This window comes from Ranitomeya variabilis, chromosome 3 (assembly GCF_051348905.1).
Source record: "Ranitomeya variabilis isolate aRanVar5 chromosome 3, aRanVar5.hap1, whole genome shotgun sequence".
NCBI lineage: Eukaryota > Metazoa > Chordata > Amphibia > Anura > Dendrobatidae > Ranitomeya > Ranitomeya variabilis.
Genome location: NC_135234.1, coordinates 30557496 through 30582935, shown reverse-complemented (window position 1 = coordinate 30582935; position 25440 = coordinate 30557496). Strand labels below are relative to the sequence as shown.

At 41.9% G+C, this 25440-nt stretch overlaps 1 protein-coding gene across 1 annotated transcript in view; it reads left to right on the top strand.

Annotated features, from left to right (window-relative positions):
• Positions 1-25440, top strand: part of SIM2 (SIM bHLH transcription factor 2) — a 128964-nt gene that overhangs the window by 83336 nt on the left and 20188 nt on the right. Inside the window, exons 4-8 of the mRNA XM_077293888.1 lie at positions 4301-4409; positions 15437-15522; positions 16898-17097; positions 21576-21682; positions 22256-22403. Coding sequence (XP_077150003.1) covers positions 4301-4409; positions 15437-15522; positions 16898-17097; positions 21576-21682; positions 22256-22403 — 650 coding nt within the window. The remainder of the gene's footprint in view (positions 1-4300; positions 4410-15436; positions 15523-16897; positions 17098-21575; positions 21683-22255; positions 22404-25440) is intronic.

Sequence of the window (25440 nt, the reverse complement as noted above, 5' to 3'; positions counted from 1 at the left end):
AGTCATAAACACAAGGTACTAACACATGGTGCAAACCCATGGCACAAACTCATGGCACAAACACATGGCACTAAAACAAGGCACTAACACAAGGCACTAACACACGGCTCAAACACATGGAACAAACACAAGGCACAAACACATGGCGTAAACCCGTGGCACAAACACACAGAACAAACATAAGGTGCTAACACATGGCGTAAACCCATGGCACAAACACACAGCACAAACACAAGGTACTAACACATGGCATAAACCCGTGGCACAAACACACAGAACAAACATAAGGTGCTAACACATGGCGTAAACCCGTGGCACAAACACACAGCACAAACACAAGGCACAAACACATGGCGTAAACCCGTGGCACAAACACACAGAACAAACATAAGGTGCTAACACATGGCGTAAACCCGTGGCACAAACACATGGGACTAAAATAAAGCACTAACACACAGCACAAACACAAGGCACAAACACATGGCGTAAACCCGTCGCACTAACGCACAGCACAAACTCATGTAAGTGGGATAGCACAATGATTTCCAATCGTCTGTGCACAGACCCAAAAGTGACCAGAATGGCACCAAATATTTTGTACATTCACCAACTCTCGCAGAACATCTGAGAGGCTCCAAACAAAAAAAAAAGAAGACGCCTCGTGGACCCAGTTGGCAGATCTCGCAGGTGGCATAGAAGCCTTTTGGATAGTGGCGCTCCCTCTACATTTTCTAAGCTGTGACACTGAACATTTGGCGGTATTTTGGCTGTGATTATATTACACATTTGTTTAGTATTTTTTACAAGTCCGGTCTGTGTTTGGAGGGACTTGTATAAATTCTACAACCCTTCTAAGGATGGATTAGACATCGATGCTAAGAATCAGCTGTCTGGTGGTTGGCATGGTACATAAATGACTGCAGGAGGCCTCTGTGAACTGGAGGTAGACATTACAGAGAGGTTGTAAAGTGATGTGAAACATGGATCTCGGCACCACGTCAAGCGCTGACACATCTGGAAGACATTGTGCGTGTATACGGTAATCCGCGCACCCCACCGGAGCACCGATAATACCAGAGATTGGAATATTCCTTTCTACTCAGACTTTACTGCTCTGAATTTAATATGTCTGGCGATTTGTCATGTTCGGTAAAACCTCCTGTCTTTACAAAAATTATTTTGTGATATAGTAAATCATTTCTCCTGTCATCAGAGAAAAATTATATTTGTGTGGTTGAAAACCAGATAAGGAAAAGCAAGAGTCGATTGGAGGAATTTGACTTTTTTTTAGCTCAGGGGGATTGAGGGAATCTCATATAAATTTATAGCATGAACCTGTGCAGGACTTTACTATCATCTCTGCCAGTAAAGCCAGAAGTATTTCATGCTGTATTGAGGCTGAGATATACATCGAATTACTGGGGAGGCAGGAGAAGGATATTACTAGACTCCACATTTACAGAATTTACCCTAATTCTTTCAACTGGGACCGCCATGCAATAGCATAGGACATCATTAGTGCTGAAGTGCTGGTTGCAGCCTTATGTGAGAAGGGGGCAACTTACATATATATTGCAATAGTGTACGCACTTTCCTTAAAGAAACAGTAAACTTAGAAATTAATATTACAGATACAGGAGATAATCTTTCTCAGGATTCTTTGCAGTCCATCTTGAAAACACCTTAGAGAATTTTGTGCTGGTCTGTTGTCTATTTTTTGGCTGTTGATAAGAGGATGGAGCTTAGACAAGGGGGCAGGGCTTAGCAGTCTCTTACTGTAAACAGTGCAGAAGAGACAGGCTCCTGCTGAAGCTAGTTGTCTTATGCAGGGCATTGAGTAAGAGGAGGGGACACAGTTGATTCATTTTTTTCAGGATTCCTTGCAGTTCATCTTGTAAATATCCTGCAGAGAACATGGGATAACTTCCTGCTGGTCTGTTGGGTATTTTTAGCTTGTGAATACATAAGAAGCTACACAAATTGTCTCTTGAGAGAAGAAGAGGACTAGAAATCTAGCGCCATCTATTGGAAGTTGCAATCCTAAAAGTCAATGTCGACTCTTTAACAAGCCTTTCGTCATGATTTAGGCTAAAAGCTAAACCAGAATCTCAATTTGCAAACCCTGGGTTTCGGGGTACTGCCCCTCGTCAATGCAAAGTGTGAGATCTGGTCTGGCTGGGTTAGAGGCGTCTGACCAAGGGGTATAGTTTCTCCTTGCGGAGAGTGGCATGTCAAACTTGCCATGCCAAGGTGAGGAGACTTTTAAGCCTTGCAATGCTCCTCTGGGAAATTAAAGATGAAAATTGCCTCTTCAGAGAGGAATTAAAAATTTTTGTTCAGGTACCAGATTGGTACCTGAGCATGATCCCGAACCCCATTCAACTGATTGGGGGCCCAAACACCTGAACAACCATTAACCGCGAGTAACCCTATTGAGCCTTATTCTGAAAACAATTTGAGAAGGAGACTCCATAGGGTTACTCGCGGTCAGCGGCAGGCAGGAGTGCGAGAATTTGTGTGCCTGCCACTCTTTGATTACCGTTGGAATTTCCTGGATTTAATTTTAGTTAATAAATAGGTAAATGAGGGAGTGTGGGGGAGTATTTATTCAAATAAGTATTTATTTTCCTGTGTGTCTGTGTTTTTTAACTATTACTTACACCTTAATGGGGGTGTCTGATAGACGCCGCCCCATTATTAACCTCTGTGCTTGGATGTCAGCGGACATTACACAGCTGACATCATTGCCGAAATATTACCCTGCTTGCCATCGCACCAGGACAAAGGGGAAAAGTGCCAGAATTGGCGCATCTTATGGATGTGCCTTTTCTGGGGCAGCTGCAGGCTGCTATTTTTAGGCTTCAGACTGCCAAATATCCATGGATATCTGCTTTACCTTGGCAGGACATAAAAAATGGTATACTTATAAATACTTATTTAAATAATTAGTACTTTTAATAACCGACCAAGATACAGCAGACAGTGTAGGGCTGTAGCCCGCAGCTGTCTGCTTTACCTGCGCTTATTATCTGAAATAGGGGGAACCCCACGTCTTTTTATTATTATTATTATTATTATTATTATTATTATTTTTGTTTTTATTTTTTAACATGCTGTGCCGGTTAATCACAGCCATGCCAATACTTATCTGTGATGGGGCTGTAAGTGCCCACATCGCAAAAAGCTTGTTGATTGGATGAGCTTCAGTCTTTCAACAAGCTTTGTTTTGGCTGCCGAATGAGAACTTCATGTTTGGAGTCAGAGAACGGACACTAAGTGTATGGTATGGGCCACGAACGTTACCGTTCTGGTTTGCCCATCACTAAACACATGGAATAAAATAGGAGCAAAAACTCGCCATTTTTTACCTAGTCCTTGTTAATTAGTATTGTACAGCCATTATTATTTGTTTTTTTTTTTTCAAAGTAAACATACCAGTCTCCTCAGGTCTAATAAATCTATTTAATAATGTATTCAGATTGTATTGTGAAAGGTCCAATATAGAGATTTGCATTGCCATTGTCCAGCATCCAGTCCAATTGTCTGTGGCAGCCGGACTAGAGGAGTCTTCATTTTGCCAGTTGTCATCCTCAGCTCTTCATCTTGGGCTCATCAGACGTTTACTAAATTCAGCAGCGTGACACACATCATGATATCCCATGAGGCCTAGTAAATTTCAAAGGTGCTTGGGATGCCAAGTTCAGAATTCTGGCTGCAGAAATGAAGACTGCCATGGAGGACCAGATTTCACGGTAAACCAAGGCAGCTCTACTCTAGTCGAATAGGCTAATTTTGACTCATCCCTTAAGAAATAGACCCTAGTACTAAGTGATTGGCTTCAAATTCACCTTCGAATGGGGTTTTCTTCTGCTGCAACATGTGGACACAACAGAACCTAAACCCAACAAAGTATTTTGTGGCACTAAGGTGGACAACTTCAACCCTTTCGTATACTTTGCCTTCTTTACAGCATGTGTTTCCTTTTGCTCAGAAGACTGTATGAAGCCATCTTCAGAAACAACTGGTGGCAGGAACCACATATGTCCTATATTCTCAGACAGCATCCTCTAATCTCCAGGATAAGCAAACATTGGCTTCTAAGTTAATGAATTCATTACAGAGGGGATTTTCTCTAATGTCTCGGGATTTACTTCACTCGGTGGAGTAGCGGAAGGTTTAGTGCCGTTGCCTGTAGCGCTCTCCTCCGTAATGAAATTACATTGTTCTTCGGAGACAATAATTGAGACATTACATTCAGATCAGGTATTGTCTGCTTACTCTGTTTCTGTTCTTTTGTCAGGTGGAACTGACCGGCAATAGTATTTATGAATACATCCATCCATCAGATCACGATGAGATGACGGCCGTACTGACAGCACATCAGCCTCTTCACCCGCACTTATTACAAGGTACGTGCTGGAATGAAACTCTCATATTACCGTCATTTTTATACTTGTGTTATATCTTGGTGTTGTGCGAGCGTTCAGTACTGGAACCAGACAGCTCGCTCTGGAATATTGTATGAGGTGTAAGAATAGAATCATGCCACCTCTAGAGGAAAACTATAGGGTGACAAGTCTACAACTGGCCAGAGGTAATGTTAGGATAGTGATCCTACATTGAGGTATGGACTTTAGCACAGGGAATGAACAGGTCATATTCCAGGAGTATTCTCCAGTGGGAACTAATGGTGAGGACCACAGATATGGGTTACAAAACCAGGTCAATGGACACTCTGGATTATGTCCAAGTGCAGCAAGCCATAATCACATCTTCTAAAAAAAGAGGAACCTTGATGCTCCAGCAAAGTGATGGTGGAATATTGTCATAGAGAAAAAAAATGTATCACCTTCAACAATTTAGAAGGTCTGCCTCACAGGGATTGTCTGTTTTGTGCAGCCATTTGTTGGAAGTGTTAAGATGACCATACACATGTATGTCACATGTCAGCCGAATGTTTGGCAGACAGCTATCTCTCCCAATTCACACGAACACATACACTTGAGCACTCAGCTTGGATGACCATTCATGTGTTTTCAACTGGTAGAGAGAAGAAAGTCACTGCCAGACACCTGAATATAAAAGAATCGGCTGTTGAAGTTGCATCCACCCCATTATCTGTTAGGGGACAGTAGGAAGGCCTCCATACACATCAAATATTCATTACACCTCCACCAAAATTGAGGAGTTTGGTTGAATTTCATCTAATGTGTATTGGGGCCTTTAGGTATTATAGAGGAGGGAGCAATCCATTCATAACTTTTTTGTGTTGGTCAGAGCCAAAAATGACTTTAGGTGACTCTATGACAATATATCGCAGTGAAATTTAGACCTTGCTGCCAGGTTTCACCACTTTAGGCAATACCAGAACTTGACTTCTCTTTGCTATAAGGTCCCCTAGCTGCTATGTTCATTTCTGGATTGGAATCTTGGGCCCAATGCAAAATCTATAAAAGGGCCTCCACCTATAGTACCATCTGCCATTTATAACACTGGTGTTTTCTTATGTGGCTGAAGGAAATAGGGTTTGGGTTTGACTGAGCACTCTACAGCTTCACTCCTTAAAGAAGTCCTCCAAGAATGTAATAAAATTGCCCCCATCAATTAATTCAAATGACAGCTTGTCCTAGTCACATATCAGGCTGCAGTCTCAAGAAACACAGCTTCTGAGACTTGTGTCTCAACTGTCAGAGGAGCTGTACCTTGAGTACTCAAACTTTCTTGAGTCAAGGAGAAGAGTTTTGATACCAGAAGAAGTATAGCTTCTCCCCGGCTGACTGAGCATAGCAAATGGAGGTTTGAGAAAATAATCTTTTGTTATAAGTCAGCCGATAAGAAGATTTTTTTCTTCTGATATGTAGACTTACCATACAGATCCTCTGTCAGTTGAGACACAGGTCCTAGGTGTTGTGTTTCTTCAGGCAGGTGCAACCCATCCTGACAGGTGACTAAGGCGAGCTGCTATTTTAATTACATGACAGTTTTATTACATTTTTAGAGAACCCCTTTAAACATGACCTTTCACTTGCTAAAAATGAGTTCAATTTGTAAAAATTCCTGCATTCCTTCAATCCATTGCAGAGATGTTCACATTTGTTGCTTTTGGAGGGCACTTGAGCATCTGTTCAGAATATTTTCTGGGGGTGAAATCTCTGATTGCAGTCCAAGTAGATGTTTCTTTGTTTCTTCAGTCTTCTCTGGGGTGTACACTTCCACCCCTCTATCCAAGATGCTGCCAATCACATCTCAGCAGCTGATCTAGCAGTATCTTATGCTGCCGAGCTGTGATTGGCAACATCTGATTAGAGGGGTTAAAGAACATTCCACCAGAGAAGACTGTGAAGAAGTATCCAGTTGGACTGCAAGCAGAGATTTCACATAGTGCAATCCGGAAAAAACAAATGTGAATATCTCTGCGATGGAGCGATTTAGAGCAAAATGGGAAAAAATGTCAGAATCGTGGGAGGTCAAAATTTTTTACAAAGTATTAAGCTAATTTTTTTAGTATGTGTCAGGTCCTCTTTAAGTCATACTATAGCTGTTGGGTGGATGAGTTTTAGGTTAGGGACAGGAGATGCAGCTTGCTGGTTGTAAAGAATAAACATGCAGTCATGGTGGATCTCACGGACACTTCATCAACATTGAAGGTAAACCATGGATAAAAGGGAATTGCATACATACTTTACCTTTAATTTAAGGCGGTATTCTGAGACTGTAAATCCTCACTAGCAGTTATGTCATGGTTCAAGGCTATATTCTTTATTCCAGGATCATTGTACTCATCTCCATTATCCCTCATGGATTTTTTAAATTCTGCACCTGTGTAATATTGTTGGTTTTTTTTTTTCATAAAAGACATATTAGATCATTAACCATTTGATGTCCGCAGGGATTAGAAATATAAACCGCATTGTGTTTGTAATTGTCAGACTGGAATGTTTATCATCGGCCATCGTTTTTATTTCGAAGGAGATTTCCTTAGTCAAACAGCTCATTGTAATTCCAAACGCAATATGACAACATTTTGGCTGAGATTTTCCAGTTCAGGATATGGTTTAAAGACAATCTTTGGAAAGACCAGCCATAACCAAGAAAAACAGATTGTATGAAGCAAACAGCTGCACGGGACACAGGGAACATGCCAAATGTGATACACATCTGTACGGAAGCCCTTCTACTTTATAAACAGACTATTGTCCCTCAACCTCTACTACCAGCCCATTCTTAGTAAGATTTACTAGCTTTAAAAACACAAGATAAGACTATGTCATTAATGCCAGGGCTATGGTGCCCGCTGATGACCAGTGTTAATTATGGGCTCTCTTTTTGCTAGTAGAGAGCAACAGCACAGATATGTGATGACCTTTATATTATCACAGTATTTTTTTTTTATCACATCCATAAATTGGCATTTTAGAAAACACAATTTTCCATCAAAGCAGTACATCAAAGCTGTCAAAGCAGTTCACCTTTGTTCTTTTTTCTTTTCAATTTTAAATAGTGATAAGTGAAAAGATTTCAATAAAATTTTAAACTTTTTTGTCACGTGCCAAAGTTAAAAAGTTTTGAGAAAAGTATTTCTGATCTTTAAGATGAAGTTTAGGCCACATTTATTAAGAAAATCACGATAGGTAGAAGTGATGCCTATTTTGTCATAATTATAGGAGAGCGGATAGGACTCCTAGGTTTGTTTTTCTACATGACAGAGATTTCAAAATGCAACAAAGTTGTAGAACTTTTAATAAATTTAGCACAAGTAATTCCAACCACCTTTGTTAATTGCATAGATTTAAGATTTTATAATCTTAGGAAACACAGACCAATGAAAAACATATACGGTAACTTTTCAAATAGTCTTGATTAAAATAATATTTTTAACATTTAGAACTGTGCGTATCCATGGTAACAGACTACAAACGAACACTTTGTAGTCTGATTTTTCCATGTGTTATTTTCTTTTCATAGCCTTTTATGCTTTCCTAGAGAAATTTTAAGAGGACGAAGAGGGAATTGATAAATAAGTGAATGCAGGATCTATAGATAGGTCTAAAGACATTAGTTTAGGATCACATGTCTAGGTGACATGGTGGATGGCTGTGATGTCACTATAAATGACACTTCATAGATGGCAACATTTTTTTCATGGGGGTAGTTAGACATAGAACCAGTCATCTATCTATTTGATATACCATATACTGCTCATGTATGAGTGAAATGTAAAAAATACTGGGTCCTGAACAAAGCTTTCAAAGGGATTTACCGAGATCAATAAAATTGTATTCTTTTGTTATTTTATGGCCTTTCCTCTATTTTCTCACATAGCCATACATGTTGCGGTCACTTTGAGACTACTAAGGCTGCATTTGAGTTAAAGAGTTCCATTGAGGTTAGATACAGGAGACCTCAGAGTGTTACACATATTTTCAAGGAAATTGGTGGCTTTGAAGTACTTGTAATTGATGGTGAATTGATTCACTGGGAAACAATTTTTTAAAAAATTTTGAATGAAAAAAAAATTGCTCATCTCTTCTAAGGATGAGCGAATCTGTGAATGTTTACGTTCATCGGGTTTGATCGAACTTTATTCGAAAGTTCAGTTCACGTACCAGAACTGTACTTGAACTTGAACCAGAACCCGAAACCCCAAAGAAGTCAATGGAGACCCGAACTTTGGTGCTGTAAAATGGTGGTACTAAGGGCTAGAGGGCTGCCCAAGGAAGCAGAGTCTTTCTCTGTCACCCCGGAACTCCAAACACTAAACTGGATTTCTGGGAGAAGTCCGTGTTCGGAGTTCTGCAACAAACACTAGGTGTCCGGTACAAACCCCGATCTTTACAGTTTGGGATCACTCATCTCTAATCTCTACTAATTAGTGCTTGACAGAGTGCTGGAAGTTTGTGCTATGGGAGGGGAAGAGAGAGCTGCTTCATTCATACCCTGCGGAATTTTTGTGGATTATTACTGCCGATTCCGTTAGGGAAATCCATAGTTGATTTCATGATGCAGAAACAATCCGTGCTCAACTGAACGTAAGCAGAAGATTTTTTTAATACTCATCATATATACTCAGAATTAGAAATAAGATAAAATTTACAATAAAAACCTACATGTGGATTTTCTGGGGGAGGGTTTTTGGGAAATCTGTGTTGGAAAAAAAAATCTGCAGCATGGATTCTGTTCTTTAGTGTTCTTAGTTGTGAGTATTACAAAGCGACTGCCTCCATTTATTCCTTACACAGTTACTTTAGGCCACATCATCCTAGAAATCCAGCATTCCCAATCCATCATCTTTAGGTATTGTATGTGACAGAAATGAACATTATGAATAGTGTAAACCAGAGGGGACATAAAACACCGGGCCAGACGCTCTGAGGCTTTCTGTGTATCAGGGGCCGCAACAAGCTCTGGCTCCCCAGATGAAGTATTAAAACCAGCTGCTGGTGTTTGCGGACAAGGAGATAGAAATTACTTCTGATCTCTCCATCCTCCTATCACACTCTTCATTTTCCAGCAGACAGACGTCCTTTACCCATAATTTACTCCGACCACATGAAAGAAGCAAGAAGTCCTTGGTGGTTCCAGTTCATGTAATGCTGTCTGAGCGCTCAGAGATATCGGGGTTCCTGCCCTGTGCCGCCAGATGAGCTAAAACTCAGTACAAGGCTTCCATTCACATGCAGATTTTGGCTTAGTATTTTTATAAGTTTCATTATTTTTAAGTTTATAAGTTTTTTACAAACATTTTTGGGGGCATTTTTTTTATATACAGACTTTTTTTTTTAATAAAATAAAGCTGTACCTAAATCGTGCTTTTGGGCGCCAATAGTGTGAAATAAACTTTGCGATACAAGTAAACTTTGAACATTAGCCGGTCACAGTCGTAGCATTTCATGCCTTAAAAAAATGGCAGAAAGTTATATTTTTTAAAGGGTGTAATTCTGACTTAATTTGCACCAAAAACTGTTTTACATTCGGCGCATCATATTTAATATGTGTATTTGACATGTTCTTCAACATAAGGGAGCTTGGCGCGATTTGTAGGGGGCGTGGCATGACTTAGATGGCACCGCTATGGACCCAAAATTGACCCCAAATTTGGAATAAATTTGGGGTGAAAACTTAAACTACATAAGCTCAATGTGTGCCACGTTTAGGAATCCACAGGCGCCACTTGGATAACTTTGGCACATCTTTAGATAGAACACTTTTATTTACAGCTGTTTTTACACCACCGCCCCCAACTAACGAATTTGCAAACTTTTTCTTTTAAAAAGTCACTCTTGATAAATCTCGCTTACAGCTCACTGGCATCGCTCACCCTGCCCAATATTAATAGAAAAAAACATCAACTTTTTGTCAACTTCACTGGCAATAACAATTCAAGGATTATTTCATTTCATGGTTATGGACAACTTTGACATCAAATAAATTATTTTTACATATGCTAATGGTTATCTTTAGCTAATAAAATCGCACTAAGTTTCAGTCTGTAATTTTATTTTACATAGTCACATAGGTTGAAAAAAGCCCCCGGTCTATCAAATTCAACCTTTCTCCACCAATTATACATTTTATCACTAAATTATCGATAACCCGCAATGTTATGTGTACTGAGGAAATCATCCAGCCCTTGTATAAAAGCTGTTATAGTGTTGGCCATTACTACCTCTTGTGGTCGGCATTCTGCAGTCTGACTGCTCGAACTGTAAAGAACCCCTTCCTATTTAGCTGCCGGAATCACCTTTCTTCCACCCGTAACGAGTGCCCCCTGGTCCTCGGTATGGTCCTTGGAAGGAATAAGTCATGTGCCGTCCTTTGTACTGGCCACACACATATTTACATGTGTAAATGAGATCTCCTTGGCGACATTTTTCTAAGCTAAACAACCTCTCATCATATGAGAGGCCTCCATCCCTTGTAATAATCTAGTTGCTGCCTTTGGACTAACTCATTTCTGAATATCCTTTTTTAAAATGTGGAGCCCAAAACTAGATCCCATATTCTAGATGTGGCCTCACCATTGATTTATAAAGGGGTAACAATATGTTATGATCACGGGATTTAATCTCTCTTTTTTATAAACTCTAATATCTTGTTTGCTTTTGCGGCTGCTGCTTGACATTGAGGACTGCTGCTCAGCTTACTTTTAACAAGAATACCTAAATCCTTCTATTATTGTTATTATTTATTTATTTTTAAAGTACCATCAATTCCAGGGTGCTGAACATGTGAGGAGGATTTATATACATAAAATACATTTATAATATACAAGTACAGAAAACAAACTAACAGTGACAGACAGGGACTGTTTATTTACAGACTCTTTGATATGCTGTTTGAAGCTTAAAGCAAGTTTTAGATTTTTCTCTTGTGGGAGTGTCCCTCCAAGTAATATAAGCTGAAAGCTCTGTGTCTCCCCCAGATTTGTGTGTCTCTCCCAGTAATATAGGCTGGATGTGTGCTCCTTGTCTCTTCCAGGTCTGTGTGTCTCTCCCGGTAATATAGGCTGGATGTGTGATCCATGTTTCTTCCAGGTCTGTGTGTCTCTCCCGGTAATATAGGCTGGATGTGTGCTCCTTGTCTCTTCCAGGTCTGTGTGTCTCTCCCGGTAATACAGGCTGGATGTGTGCTCCTTGTCTCTTCCAGGTCTGTGTGTCTCTCCCAGTAATATAGGCTGGATGCGTGATACATGTCTCTTCCAGGTCTGGGTGTCTCTCTCAGTAATATAGGCTGGATGTGTGATACATGTCTCTTCCAGGTCTGGGTGTCTCTCTCAGTAATATAGGCTGGATGTGTGATACATGTCTCTTCCAGGTCTGGGTGTCTCTCTCAGTAATATAGACTGGATGTGTGATCCATGTCTCTTCCAGGTCTGGGTGTCTCTCTCAGTAATATAGGCTGGATGTGTGATCCATGTCTCTTCCAGGTCTGGGTGTCTCTCTCAGTAATATAGGCTGGATGTGTGATACATGTCTCTTCCAGGTCTGTGTTTCTCTCCCAGTAATATAGGCTTGTTGTCAGCTCCATGTCTCTTCTAGGTCTGGGTGTCTCTCACAGTATTATAGGTTGGATGCGTGATACATGTCTCTTCCAGTTCTGGGTGTCTCTCTCAGTAATATAGGCTGGATGCGTGATACATGTCTCTTCCAGGTCCCAAAAAAACCTATATAACATTTTACGCTCCTATATTTATTCCTGGAAGCTCAGACCTCTACTGTACATGAGCAGTGATGTAACCATTATCCGGATCTTTGACGCTAATCGTACATGTACCATTAACTCACCGCAGAATATTTTATAAAAGGATTGGTAGAAATTTCCAAAAGTGGCATAATGCACTTAATGCAGTTCATGTTTCCCGCTATGTAACATCGTAATATAACACAAGTCTGGCGGAGGTGATATTCCACACCGCAGTCTGTTCTCCTACATCCACCCCCGGCCATATTCCTTCTGGATGATGAATATTTATACAGACATTGGCGACTCCTGGAAACAATGTAGTATTGGGTATACAGCAGTGAGGTTTATGTCGAAACCTCTGCTGAATTCCTGTATGATCAGAGCACGAGGTAGAACATGGGAGACGTCGAAGGAGCAAATCCTGTTAATATTCAAAGTTCCGATCTGTAAAATGTAACAGGATTCATGCAGTCTGCAAAATTCACACTGATTTCCTTAGCTCACACTAGAACCTATGGACCAAAGAGAATAATTATTATTATCTATTTCTGAGCAATAAGAAGGTGCTTGTCTATCTGTGATTAATTGTAACCGGGATGCCCATCTTTGTTAATTTTAATGGTTCTGAGTAATTAAAGGGGAAATGCCACTTGCCATAAATATGTATTATTTTCCCCCTGGTGTAAATGCCGCTGTTCTCCTGAATCCGGCGTTGTTTTTCTTTTGTTCCTGCGCCTCTCCGTTCCTGAGATATGGCCCCTTCTTCCCTGCATATGATCTACTTTTGTTATCTAGGTGGGTGTGGTCATCAAGTAGATTCCCATAAAAAAAGAGTCGAGGCCACTCCCACTTGGATTAAAAAAAAGACTAGATTTATGCACAGGGAATATGGGGCCATATCTCAAGAACGGAGAGGCGCAGAAATAAAAGAATAACATCGTCGGATTCAGGAAAACAGCGGCATTCATACCAGGTAAAAATATTTTATCTACAGAAAGTGTTGAACAATGTGAGAAATCAATCGTAGAAGTTAAATGTAAAGTAGCCTGGAAGTGGATGCACTCACTAATTTCAGTAGTAAAATCATCCTGTCAAGTTCACTTTAAGGAAAATAAATTAGCCAGATAGATAAAATGGGCCAAATGTGCTACTATTAGTTAAAGGCATGAGCTTGCACCAAATTCCTACAAAATTCAAAAAAATAAAATAAATAGAAGAAATAAATCCATTTAACGAAAGACGTTTTGTAGAAAACAGCGGAGAAACCTGGAAAAGGCATTTATTCCATGACCCTCAGTGTGAGGTTCTCCGAATTCCCAAGACAGACCTTTTTTTTTTAATGAGAGAGAAGCCGGTAAATCTTGGGAGAAATTATGTACAAAACGACTATTATTACTACATTAACCTCCGTACTGAGGGATATTGAACGTGACAGGGTAAATGGATACCCCGTTATTTACTAAGAGGCTGTAATTTCCTAAATTATTCCTAATCCCAAAGCCTAAAACCCTCTGAAGCTTTGTAGAGCTGGTACACCTAACTACAAATCGGTATCTACACATACGAGAATAAAGTAGTAACATCACAGCTTACCGTCGTAGCATATTATGTTCCCAAATATGATGAAAAAATAGAAGATATTGTCCATATTTTCTTGACTTTTGGGTTCCCGTCTGGTAGTGAGGGCATAATTGTGGAGTGTATCACTTGTAGAAGAATATGTTATAGCCCAAGAGACCTGGAGAGGAATATTTTATAGCCCACAAGACTGGGCGAACAATATCAGATTTCTTATGAAACCAAGAGAATATCTTATTCCCAAAGTTACTCAAAGACTAGTAGGATTGTTCCCTTCGGAAAAACCCCTTTCTATACCCTGGACATCATGGTGGGGTGCTACTCAAGATCCTACTCTTTGAACCAGAGCAAATAGCGTATCATAATTAACAAAATGATGGAAACATGGAAGATATTGTCCATGTTTTCTTGACTTTTGGTCCATGCTTATCACTGAGGACATCATTGTGGAGTGTAATATTTTGTAGCATAACATCATATAGCTCAAGGGACCTGAAGAAGAATATCTTATAGCTCAAAAAATGTAGGAAGAACATCTTATAGATCAAGAGACCTGAAGAAGAATATCTTGTAGCTGAAAAGATGTAGCGAAGAACAACTTATAGACCAATAGACCTGAAGAAGAATATCTTATAGCTCAAAAGCCATAGAGAAGAACATCTCATAGCCAAAGATACTCAATGACTAATAGAATCCATCAGGACAACCCTCGTTTGTGTATCCTAGTAGATCACTTGGATGTATTAGTGGGTTCCCACTCATTACCCTACTGTTATAGACTTGAGCCATCAATGAATTTAATGGACAATCAGTCATCTAAATGGCCACCATGTAATACCACATTTCCAGTCCAACCTACCCAGCTCTATTGGCCTCACCGCCTACCGATATTGACAGTTTCCATGGGATTTTGGCAATAAGTTGCTCGTCCTCAGTCGTCTAACTCTAGTCTCTGTAAAAACTAATTTTTTGGTTTAGACTTGTTCATTAGGAGCCACACTTCTGGTTCCTCTTTGGATCACTAACCGATGGTTTGATTTGCAGTAATATCTCATTCCACAAGAATTGACTCCAGAGTCTGCTGGACATTCGGGGTTACATAATCAAAACTCCAGACCTCTATAAGGGAGGTTCTTCATTTTCTTAAATCCTCTATTCTCCTGAAAGTTTTAATTTCTGTATGTAATTCTTTCATCCATCATACATCCTAAGACAACTTTCATGGTGTTATATTGGTTCCAACCCACCAAACTTTGCGATAGACAATTAAAACTCTGGCCCTAATTATTTTTTTTCTTGATTAAAGTAATTGTTCATTTGTATTTCATTAACTGGACTGGATTGAAACTGCAAGCTGCTGAATCCTTTTGTATGACGGTTGTACTACCACCTCTTCCTTTACCAGGCTGCCGGTTTCATCGATAATAAGTCTGAAAGCTCAGCTGATAATGTATCATTCTGTTCCTTTATTATCTACACCCAACCCAGTGTTCACCAATATCCCATGGTTACCATCCTCTCTATTTTTAATTATGACTTCTCATAAGCTGCACCTGCTCACTGGAATGACTTACCTAAGATCATGACTGCCTCAGTGTAACTCCTACCATCCATAGTTTTATGGAGCCTTGTTATGATGTGACGTTATTCCATGACCGCTTCCATCTTCTTGCAGAATATGAAATTGAACGTTCTTTTTTTCTACGGATGAAATGTGTTTTGGCCAAAAGAAATGCAGGACTCACATGTAGTGGATACAAGGTAAGTGAAACCACTAATGAGATGACTTGTAGTTGTGTTCACACATTCATATTGATTGAGGGACGGATCTCTGTTTTCTGTGTCACGCAGCAGAAGTTCCACGAGACATTTAATATGCAGCAGAGGTTTTTTGAATTTTTTTATTCGAATGTTATTCTGACTATAGAAAAGTCCAATCACCATTCCTGACTCTTTAACTAGATATAAGTCTATCCTATCAGCCTGCGTAGACCTGATTTAGTTGCATAGATAGGGGGAAAGCAACTGCTGACTCTAAGGCTGGTTTCATATGTCCAAAACTTGTTGTCCAAGTATTGAGGTCCGGATCGGCAGTGAGTCTTCTGACCCAAACTCAAAAGCTTCATGAGCATTTGTGAGGCTGTTAGGTTCTGGTCAGGAGACTAGTGGCCGGTCATCACAGTCAGTACTCGGACTATGAATGTTGGTGATATGCTTCCTCTCCTAAGCTCAGTTGCTGTGCTCCAGACTTTTCCTGCCATCAGTTTCTAGGACAGGAAGTATCTGGCTCTTAACTACTTATAGTTGGCCATATTACCCTTTAAGGGTTTAATATCAGTCAGTCCTAATTTACCCAATCTCAGTTCTCCCTAGTAGTTAATCACAGTGAGAACTGAATTCGAGGCCCACCTCATCTAGTTTTATTGACTCACTGTTTTTTTGGACATCAGGGATTTGTAGGAAGTCGCTAACTTCTCCTCGAATGTACTAGAATTGAATACCACTGGCTGTCTGGCTTTTCATTTTTCAAAATATGCCATACTGTTTCAGAGATTTGGGCCTTTTTATTTAGTGCTGGTTTTTATGGTTATTACAAGGAGATGTAACATAGTAACATAGTTATTAAGGTTGAAGGAAGACTTTAAGTCCCTCTAGTTCAACCCATAGCCTAACCTAACATGCCCTAACATGTTGATCCAGATGTGTTTTTCAGGATTCCTTGGGGGTGTGTCCTTAGCCTGCTCTGCCACACCCACTAAGGACACACCCCCAAGGAATCCTGAGAACCACACCTCCTTGGTAATAACCATAAAAAATTAGCACTAAATAAAAAGGCCCGTATCTTTGGAGCGGTATGTTGGATTTAAAAAAAAAAAGAAAAAGCGAAATAATCAGGGGAGCAGCAAGAATGAAATCAGAGGAAAAAGTGGCCACTTTTGACCTGGTAATTGATTCACTTAAAAAGTTTCTTTTTTTTCAGAAATATCCTTTTAGTTGTGTGTCCTGATACTCGAAGTGTCTCAGGAGTGACCTTTGCCTGTGTATTATTACAGTAACGTGGGGTATAGTGAATATGTAATACTGCATAGCCGGTCTGTTTAGTACATATGTGATATGTTTTATCTTTACATGACAGGTGATTCACTGCAGTGGGTATCTGAAAATAAGGCAGTATATGCTGGACATTTCTTTATATGACTCCTGCTATCAAATTGTAGGGCTAGTGGCAGTGGGTCAATCCTTACCCCCGAGCGCCATCACGGAGATCAAACTCCACAGTAACATGTTTATGTTCAGAGCAAGTCTGGACCTCAAACTCATTTTTCTGGACTCCAGGTAAGCGGCTACGTAAAACCAGTGTGTCCTATAAAACCATAATGTACTTATCTGCCATCGTCACTGCAGTCGTATCAGTCAGTTTCCACTTGTTCATGGCAATGCTGCATGTAATGGGCCCCGGGCAGGACCAGCCTTACTCATGAACCCAAAGACTAGACCTGTCACTATGTTATGTTCCAATACAACATGGGTCTGGAATACAACCACGTGAATGAACCTAATGGTTGCTAGAATGATCCTCCACAGCTCTGTCTGCAATGGACAACTGGCAATCTAAAGCTGAGCATACACCTTAACATCTTCTTGAAATGGTGTACTTTTTTTTCAACATTTTGCAATGTAAAGTCAATGAGAGAAAGCGATTGTGCGAATGATCAAACAATTACAGGTTTAATTCCCCTATTTAAGCTAAAAATATATATATATATACGGTAATTAAAATAAACAAAAATTATAAAATATATACATGTACAGTCTTGGCTGAAAGTGTTGAAATTGTTCCAGAATATGAAGTACTTTTCCCAGGAAATTATTGCAATTGAACATTTTTTGTTATACACACGTTTATTTCCTTTGTGTTTATGGGAACAACACAAAAACAAAGAACACAAATGCAAATTGGACATAATTTCACACAAAACCTCCACAGGTGTTCAGTGGGATTTAGATCCTGACTCATTGCTGCCACTTCAGAACTCTCCAGTGCTTTGTTTCCATCCATTTCTAGGGGCTTCTTGAAGTATGTTTGGAGTCATTGTCCTTCTGGAAGACCCATAACCTAGGATGGAATCCCAGCTTTCTGACACTGGGCATTACATTACATTGTGATCCAAAATTCTTTGGTAATCTTCAGATTTCATGATACCTTGCACACAGCTAAGGAACCCAGTGCCAGAGGCAGCAAAACAACCTCAAAACATCTTGAACTTCCATCATATTTGACTGTAGGCACTGTGTTCCTTTCTTTGTGGGCCTCATTCTGTTTTTGGTAAACAGTAGAATGATGTGCTTTACTAGAAAGCTCTATCTTGGTCTCATCTGTCCACAAGACACTTTCCCCAAATTTTTTTTTAGCTTATTAACGTACATTTTGGCAAACTGTAGTCTAGCTTTTTATGTCTGTGTCATCAGTGGGGTCCTCCTGGATTTCCTGACATAGCATTTAATTTCATTTAAATGCCGACAGATAGATCGAGCCGACAATGATGTTCCGCGAGCTGGCAGGACAGCTTGAATTTGGTGGAAAAAAATGCCAATTCCTGGAACAATTTCAAGGGTCCCAGCTCTTTTGGCCATGACTGTCTGTGCATATATTTATTTATTTAAAAATTAAATTTCAGTAACACCTCTTTCCCAATTTTAAAATATTTGTATTTATATAATATATAGTGTTGCTGCATTTTTAAATGTCCAATCTCTCAAAGTCTAATATTATTTAACCTATACAGTAAATCCTGTAAGTCTAAAATAAATTGAAACAACAAAATTGCTATTTTAAATTTTCCCACAAAAAATGTAATAAAAACTAAGAATGATGCTAACAAAAACTACAGCTTTGTGCATAAAAACATCTCAGTTGATGGGAAAATCAAAAAAGGGTAACAGGTCTCAGAAAATAATAATCTTTATATAGCGCTAACATATTCTGCAGCGCTTTACAATATAGTATGCACACATTATCATCGCTGTCCCCAATGGGGCTCACAATCTAAATTCCCTATCAGTATGTCTTTGGAATGTGGGAGGAAGCAGGAGAACCCGGAGGAAACCCACGCAAACACGGAGAGAACATACAAGCTCTTTGCAGATGTTGTCCTTGGTGGGGTTTGAACCCAGGACTCCAGCGCTGCAAGGCTGCTGTGCTAACCACTGTGCCACCGTGCTGCCCCATGGCATAATCCAGGTTTATTACAAATGTCTGATTTTTTATAAAAACAATAAAAAGTTAAAAAATTGCACTGACCTTAAAAAATAATGTTGCCACGATATTTTTAAGCCACACCGAAAAGCGTAAAAAACAAAACCCGAAAAACAAAGCCAGAATTCCGTTTTTTTACCACGTTATTTTTTCTCTCTCTTTTCTGTACATTAATGTTGAATTAAATGTCATTAAAGGGAACATGTCACCCCGTTTTTTCAGTATGAGATAAAAATACCATTAAATAGGGCCTGAGCTGTGCTGGACAATAGTGTATTTTGTGTACCCTGATTCCCCACCTATGCTGCCGATATACCTTACCAAAGTCGCCGTTTTCGCCTGTCAATCAAGGTGGTCTGGTCAAATGGGCGTGGTGAAATCGCTTCTTCTCCCCCCGATCTTGCTTATCTTTCCGTTGGTGGCGTAGTGGTTTGCGCATGCCCAACAGCGGAATGCACTGCGCAGCTGAAGAAAAAGAGCGAGATCTGCGCTATTCACCGCCGCGCGTGCGCAGATGGAGATCGCGGCGGCCATTTTCCTGCAGCCGAGTGCGCATATCGGCTTCAGGAAAATGGCCGCCGCGATCCCCATCTGCACACGCGCGGCATCCCGCGGCCATTTTCCTGAAGCCCCGGGCAGCAGAGCGCTGCATCTGCGCACGCGCGGCCTCAGGAAGATGGCCGCCGCCAGCGATAAAGCGGTGAATAGCGCAGATTGTGCTCTTTTTCTTCAGCTGCGCAGTGCATTCCGCTGTTGGGCATGCGCAAACCACTACGCCACCTTGATTGACAGGCGAAAACGGCGACTTTGGTAAGGTATTTCGGCAGCATAGGTGGGGAATCAGGGTACACAAAATACACTATTGTCCAGCACAGCTCAGGCCCTATTTAATGGTATTTTTATCTCATACTGAAAAAACGGGGTGACAGGTTCCCTTTAAGGAAAAAAAAAGAGCTCTTATATGGCAATGTCGACGGGAAAATGTAAAATCTATGTCTCTTAAAGGGAACCTGTCACCTGAATTTGGCGGGACCAGTTTTGGGTCATATGGGCGGGGTTTTTGGGTGTTTGATTCACCCTTTCCTTACCCGCTGGCTGCATGCTGGCCGCAATATTGGATTGAAGTTCATTCTCTGTCCTTCGGAGTACACGCCAGCGCAAGGCATATTGCCTTGTGCAGGCGTGTACTCCGGAGGACAGAGAATGAACTTCAATCCAATATTGCGGCCAGCATGCAGCCAGCGGGTAAGGAAAGGGTGAATCAAACACCCGAAAACCCCGCCCATATGACCCAAAACTGGTCCCGCCAAATTCAGGTGACAGGTTCCCTTTAAGGGAAATAAAACGAAAACTGGTTCTGATGGGAAGGGTCAAATAGATTTAGACCAATTGCCTTTCTGGGCAACGTTCACACGGTCAGTATTTGGTCAGTATTTAACTTCAGTATTTGTAAGTGAAAACCAGGAGAGGGTGATAAAAACAGAAGTGGTGACGGGTTTCTATGATACTTTTCCTCTGATTTTTCCATTCCTGGTTTTGGCTTACAAATACGGATGGAAAATACTGACCAAATACTGAACGTGAGAACGTGGCCTTAGCGGACAATAACTCTACTGACCCCACCTTATGTGTTGTGTATAAGAAGAAGGGAATGAGCAGACATCTTTGGAAACTGCTTATCTCCCATGAGAAAAACAGGATGGCGCATGTGGAAATGTAGGTACCCAATCCGTCTCTCCCTCGACGGGTGGCTCAGGAGCTCCCTCTTTACAGTAGATGGTTTGCCAGACCAATTAAACTCTTGATCTGCCTAACATATGAGGCCAGATAGTCCCAACTCCAACCAGTGTACCGGAGATGGATGGGACTGAAGACTTTTTTTTGCCAGATTCCTGAATCTTATGATTAAAGCTCAATCGTCCGGTGCTTTCACTGATTCCGTTTTCGCCATCTCTCCTAATAATACTAAGGCTTCTTTTACACATACCGTTGTTTTGCGGCCGGTTTTTGCAGCCCCAATAGATTTCTATAGGGCCTCGAAAACAGGCCGCAATAATTTCACGGTGCGCCGTATGGCCGTATTTACGGCCTTGAAAAAAGATCAAGCCTGCTCGATCTTTTTCATGGCTTACAGACACGGCCCCCATTGAAAATCAATGGGGCCGCAAAAACAACGGACAGTTGTTTTTGCAGAACGCCGTTTTTTTTCCCAATACTTTTGCTATAGTATTGGGAACCCGAAAAACAGAAATCCGCAAGTTGACCATGAAAATTGCTGCAATACGGCCCGCAAAAAAGGCCCACAAAAACAGGCCGCAAAAAACCCGGTAAGTGTAAAAGAAGCCTTAGAAAGCGCATCCAATAGATATAATCAGCTTTTGGCCAGAAAATTCTCAAACTAATATCAAGGTTTGGAGATTTTGGAACAACAGAACACAGAACATCCAAGAACTTACTCTTGTCTTCCAGAGTCTCCAGATGCTGCATAGTTTTCTTAAATATATTAATAGGTTGTGAAAAAAATCCCAATCCCTCAATTCCCCTCTTTTCTGTGCAGAGTAGCTGAATTAACTGGTTATGAACCTCAAGATCTCATAGAGAAAACTCTTTACCACCACGTCCATGGCTGCGATGTGTTCCACCTGAGATACGCTCACCACCTCTGTAAGTGTCATTGGTTTATTTTTTTACTTTCTTAGTTGTAAAATATTGTGCTCATTCATTTTTTAATATATCTTTATAGTTTCAGGACATGCTGGGAGTTGTAATTTTGCTACCGCACAGACCAATAATTTCAATAGGCACCTTGTAATTCTTCATTTGCCCTTCGGAGGCAGTGTAGAGAAATGTTACAGTTCCCCCACAGATCACAACTGATTGCTGAGGTTTCCTGTAGCAACACACCTCGAAATCTTATTTTAGGGGAACGCCTAACAAAAAAATATGCCGAGAGTGGAAAACACGGCAGCCTAAGGGGATTTTTTTTTTTTTTCAGAAATGGCCCCTTTTTTTGTTTATGGACTCTGTGTACTCCTGGAGATTAAAGTCAACTTCATTCACTGTTATAACAGACATAAATATCAAGAAAACCCAACATTTAATATTTCTATAAATCAATTATTATTTTGGATATTTCTTTACATTGTCATTGACTTTTTATGTAATTGTGTCTTATTTATCCCAAAAATGATGTAATATTTAATTGAATTAATGTATAAATTTACACTTTTCTTCCAGTGCTGGTGAAAGGCCAGGTCACCACCAAATATTATCGTCTGCTTTCCAAACATGGAGGTTGGGTCTGGGTACAGAGTTACGCTACAATTGTGCACAACAGCCGCTCTTCTAGACCGCACTGCATTGTTAGCGTGAACTACGTCCTCACGTGAGTATCCGGGATCAGCCGATGCTGCCGAGCGTCTACTCATATCTACCTGTCATCATACAGTGGTGTCGCCTAATAATGCAAAACCTGTAGTAAGGCCCTCACCTGTACCATCTGTAACACCGGGTCTGCTTATGTGGCCTATGGGCAGGGTCCTCTCTCCTGTAGAGTATCAGCTCTTATGTGCAGGGTCCTCTCTCCTGTGGAGTGTCAGCTCTTATGTGCAGGGTCCTCTCTCCTGTAGAGTGTCAGCTCTTATGTGTAGGGTCCTCTCTCCTGTAGAGTGTCAGCTCTTATGTGCAGGGTCCTCTCTCCTGTAGAGTGTCAGCTCTTATGTGCAGGGTCCTCTCTCCTGTAGAGTGTCAGCTCTTATGTGCAGGGTCCTCTCTCCTGTAGAGTGTCAGCTCTTATGTGTAGGGTCCTCTCTCCTGTAGAGTGTCAGCTCTTATGTGCAGGGTCCTCTCTCCTGTAGAGAGTCAGCTCTTATGTGCAGGGTCCTCTCTCCTGTAGAGTGTCAGCTCTTATGTGCAGGATCCTCTCTCCTGTAGAGAGTCAGCTCTTATGGGCAGGGTTCTCTCTCCTGTAGAGTGTCAGCTCTTATGTGCAGGGTCCTCTCTCCTGTAGAGTGTCAGCTCTTATGTGTAGGGTCCTCTCTCCTGTAGAGTGTCAGCTCTTATGTGCAGGGTCCTCTCTCATGAAGAGTGTCAGCTCTTATGTGCAGGGTCCTCTCTCCGGTAGAGTGTCAGCTCTTATGTGCAGGGTCCTCTCTCCTGTAGAGTGTCAGCTCTTATGTGCAGGGTCCTCTCTCACGAAGAGTGTCAGTGTAGCGCCCCCACACCGCCGCAGGGCCGAGGGGCACCCGGAGCCGGGCCTCTGGGTCTCAGTCCTGGGGTTGTCACGGTGGCTAGACCCGGTCCGTGGCCCTGTCTGTCAGTGGGGGACGTCCGGTGCAATAAGTGGTGTTGTAACGGTGCAGTTGTGGGGTGCAGGTCGCGGTAAATAACGAGGACACCAGGTTGCAGTCTCTTTACCTCTTTACTGAAGATCTCTGAGTCCTCAGTCCAGAATACGGTTCACCAGGCTGCGCAAGTCCGGCCGGTCCAATGGCACTTCCAGAGTTCTCTTCACAGGAGGAAATCTGTGCCTTCCCCCTAGCGCTATGTGTTGTAGTCCTTCCCTGCTGTGCTTACGGAAAGTACCCCACAACTGTTGTGTCTGTTTCTGATGTTCCCTCACAACTCGATTAGATGATGTTCTGCTAATCCTCCGTCCCTCCCTGAGGTTCGGGTAGGAACGGCACCCGTTTGACGGGTAGGCCTGGAGTTCTTCCGGGACCCTAGAGACGCCCCTCTCCCGCAATTGCCTCCCAAGACTTCATAGGTGATTTGAGTTAGACAGCCCGCCTGAGACTGACTGCCCTGCCGCTGTTTGGAGTATTGCTTGAAGCTGAATGTTATTATACTCCCTCGGCGTTCCGGCCACCGGTAGTGCGCCTCAGTAGGATGTTGCTTCGGTCTTACAGCACGACTCCTACTGGTATTTCTCCTTTTGCGTGATCCCGTTTCTCACTCAGCACAATCTATCTCTCTTCTAATCCTTTCTTGGGCACCGCCGCTACCCAGAGCAGGCACGGTCCCGTTACGTTCGTTCTCGTTGCCAAGCCTCTGTCAGGATCCCACCCCTGACAGAGACCCTACTGTATCTTCCCCTACAACACCCTCTGCCACAAGGTGTTGCCTGGTTCCAACCCAGTCAGCTTCTGATCTAACTTCCTGCCTGACCCCCAGTTTACCCACTATGGTGGGGAGTGGCCTAATGAATAGCACCCTTAGCTCCCCCCGGAGGCCCGGCTGTGAAATGTATTGGTGTCTGTGATACCTGATCAGATGAACTCCTTCAGTGCCATCGGACGCACCATGGCTCCCCATAGTGGCGGAGCCACAGTACTGCAACGACCAGGACTCTGGGGCGCTGCATCAGCTCTTATGTGCAGGGTCCTCTCTCCTGTAGAGTGTCAGCTCTTATGTGCAGGGCCCTCTCTCCTGTAGAGCGTCAGCTCTTATGTGCAGGGTCCTTTCTCCTGTATAGTGTCAGTTCTTATGTGCAGGGTCCTCTCTCCTGTAGAGTGTCAGCTCTTATGGGCAGGATCCTCTCTCCTGTAGAGTGTCAGCTCTTATATGCAGGATCCTCTCTCCTGTAGAGTGTCAGCTCTTATGTGCAGGGTCCTCTCTCCTGTAGAGTGTCAGCTCTTATGTTCATGGTCCTCTCTCCTGTAGAGTGTCAGCTCTTATGGGCAGGGTTCTCTCTCCTCTAGAGAGTCAGCTCTTATGTGCAGGGTCCTCTCTCCTGTAGAGTGTCAGCTCTTATGTGCAGGATCCTCTCTCCTGTAGAGTGTCAGCTCTTATGGGCAGGGTCCTCTCTCCTGTAGAGAGTCAGCTCTTATGTGCAGGGTCCTCTCTCCTGTAGAGTGTCAGCTCTTATGTGCATGGTCCTTTCTCCTGTAGAGTGTCAGCTCTTATGGGCAGGGTCCTCTCTCCTGTAGAGAGTCAGCTCTTATGTGCTGGATCCTCTCTCCTGTAGAGTGTCAGCTCTTATGTGCAGGGTCATCTCTCCTGTAGAGAGTCAGCTCTTATGTGCAGGATCCTCTCTCCTGTAGAGTGTCAGCTCTTATGTGCAGGGTCCTCACTCCTGTAGAGTGTCAGCTCTTATGTGCAGGATACTCTCTCCTGTAGAGTGTCAGCTCTTATGTACAGGGTCCTCTCTCCTGTAGAGTGTCAGCTCTTATGTGCAGGGTCCTCTCTCCTGTACAGTGTCAGCTCTTATGTGCAGGGTCCTCTCTCCTGTAGAGTGTCAGCTCTTATGTGCAGGTCCTCTCTCCTGTAGAGTGTCAGCTCTTATGTACAGGGTTCTCTCTCCTGTAGAGTGTCAGCTCTTATGTGCAGGGTCCTCTCTCCTGTACAGTGTCAGCTCTTATGTGCAGGATCCTCTCTCCTGTAGAGTGTCAGCTCTTATGTGCAGGATCCTCTCTCCTGTATAG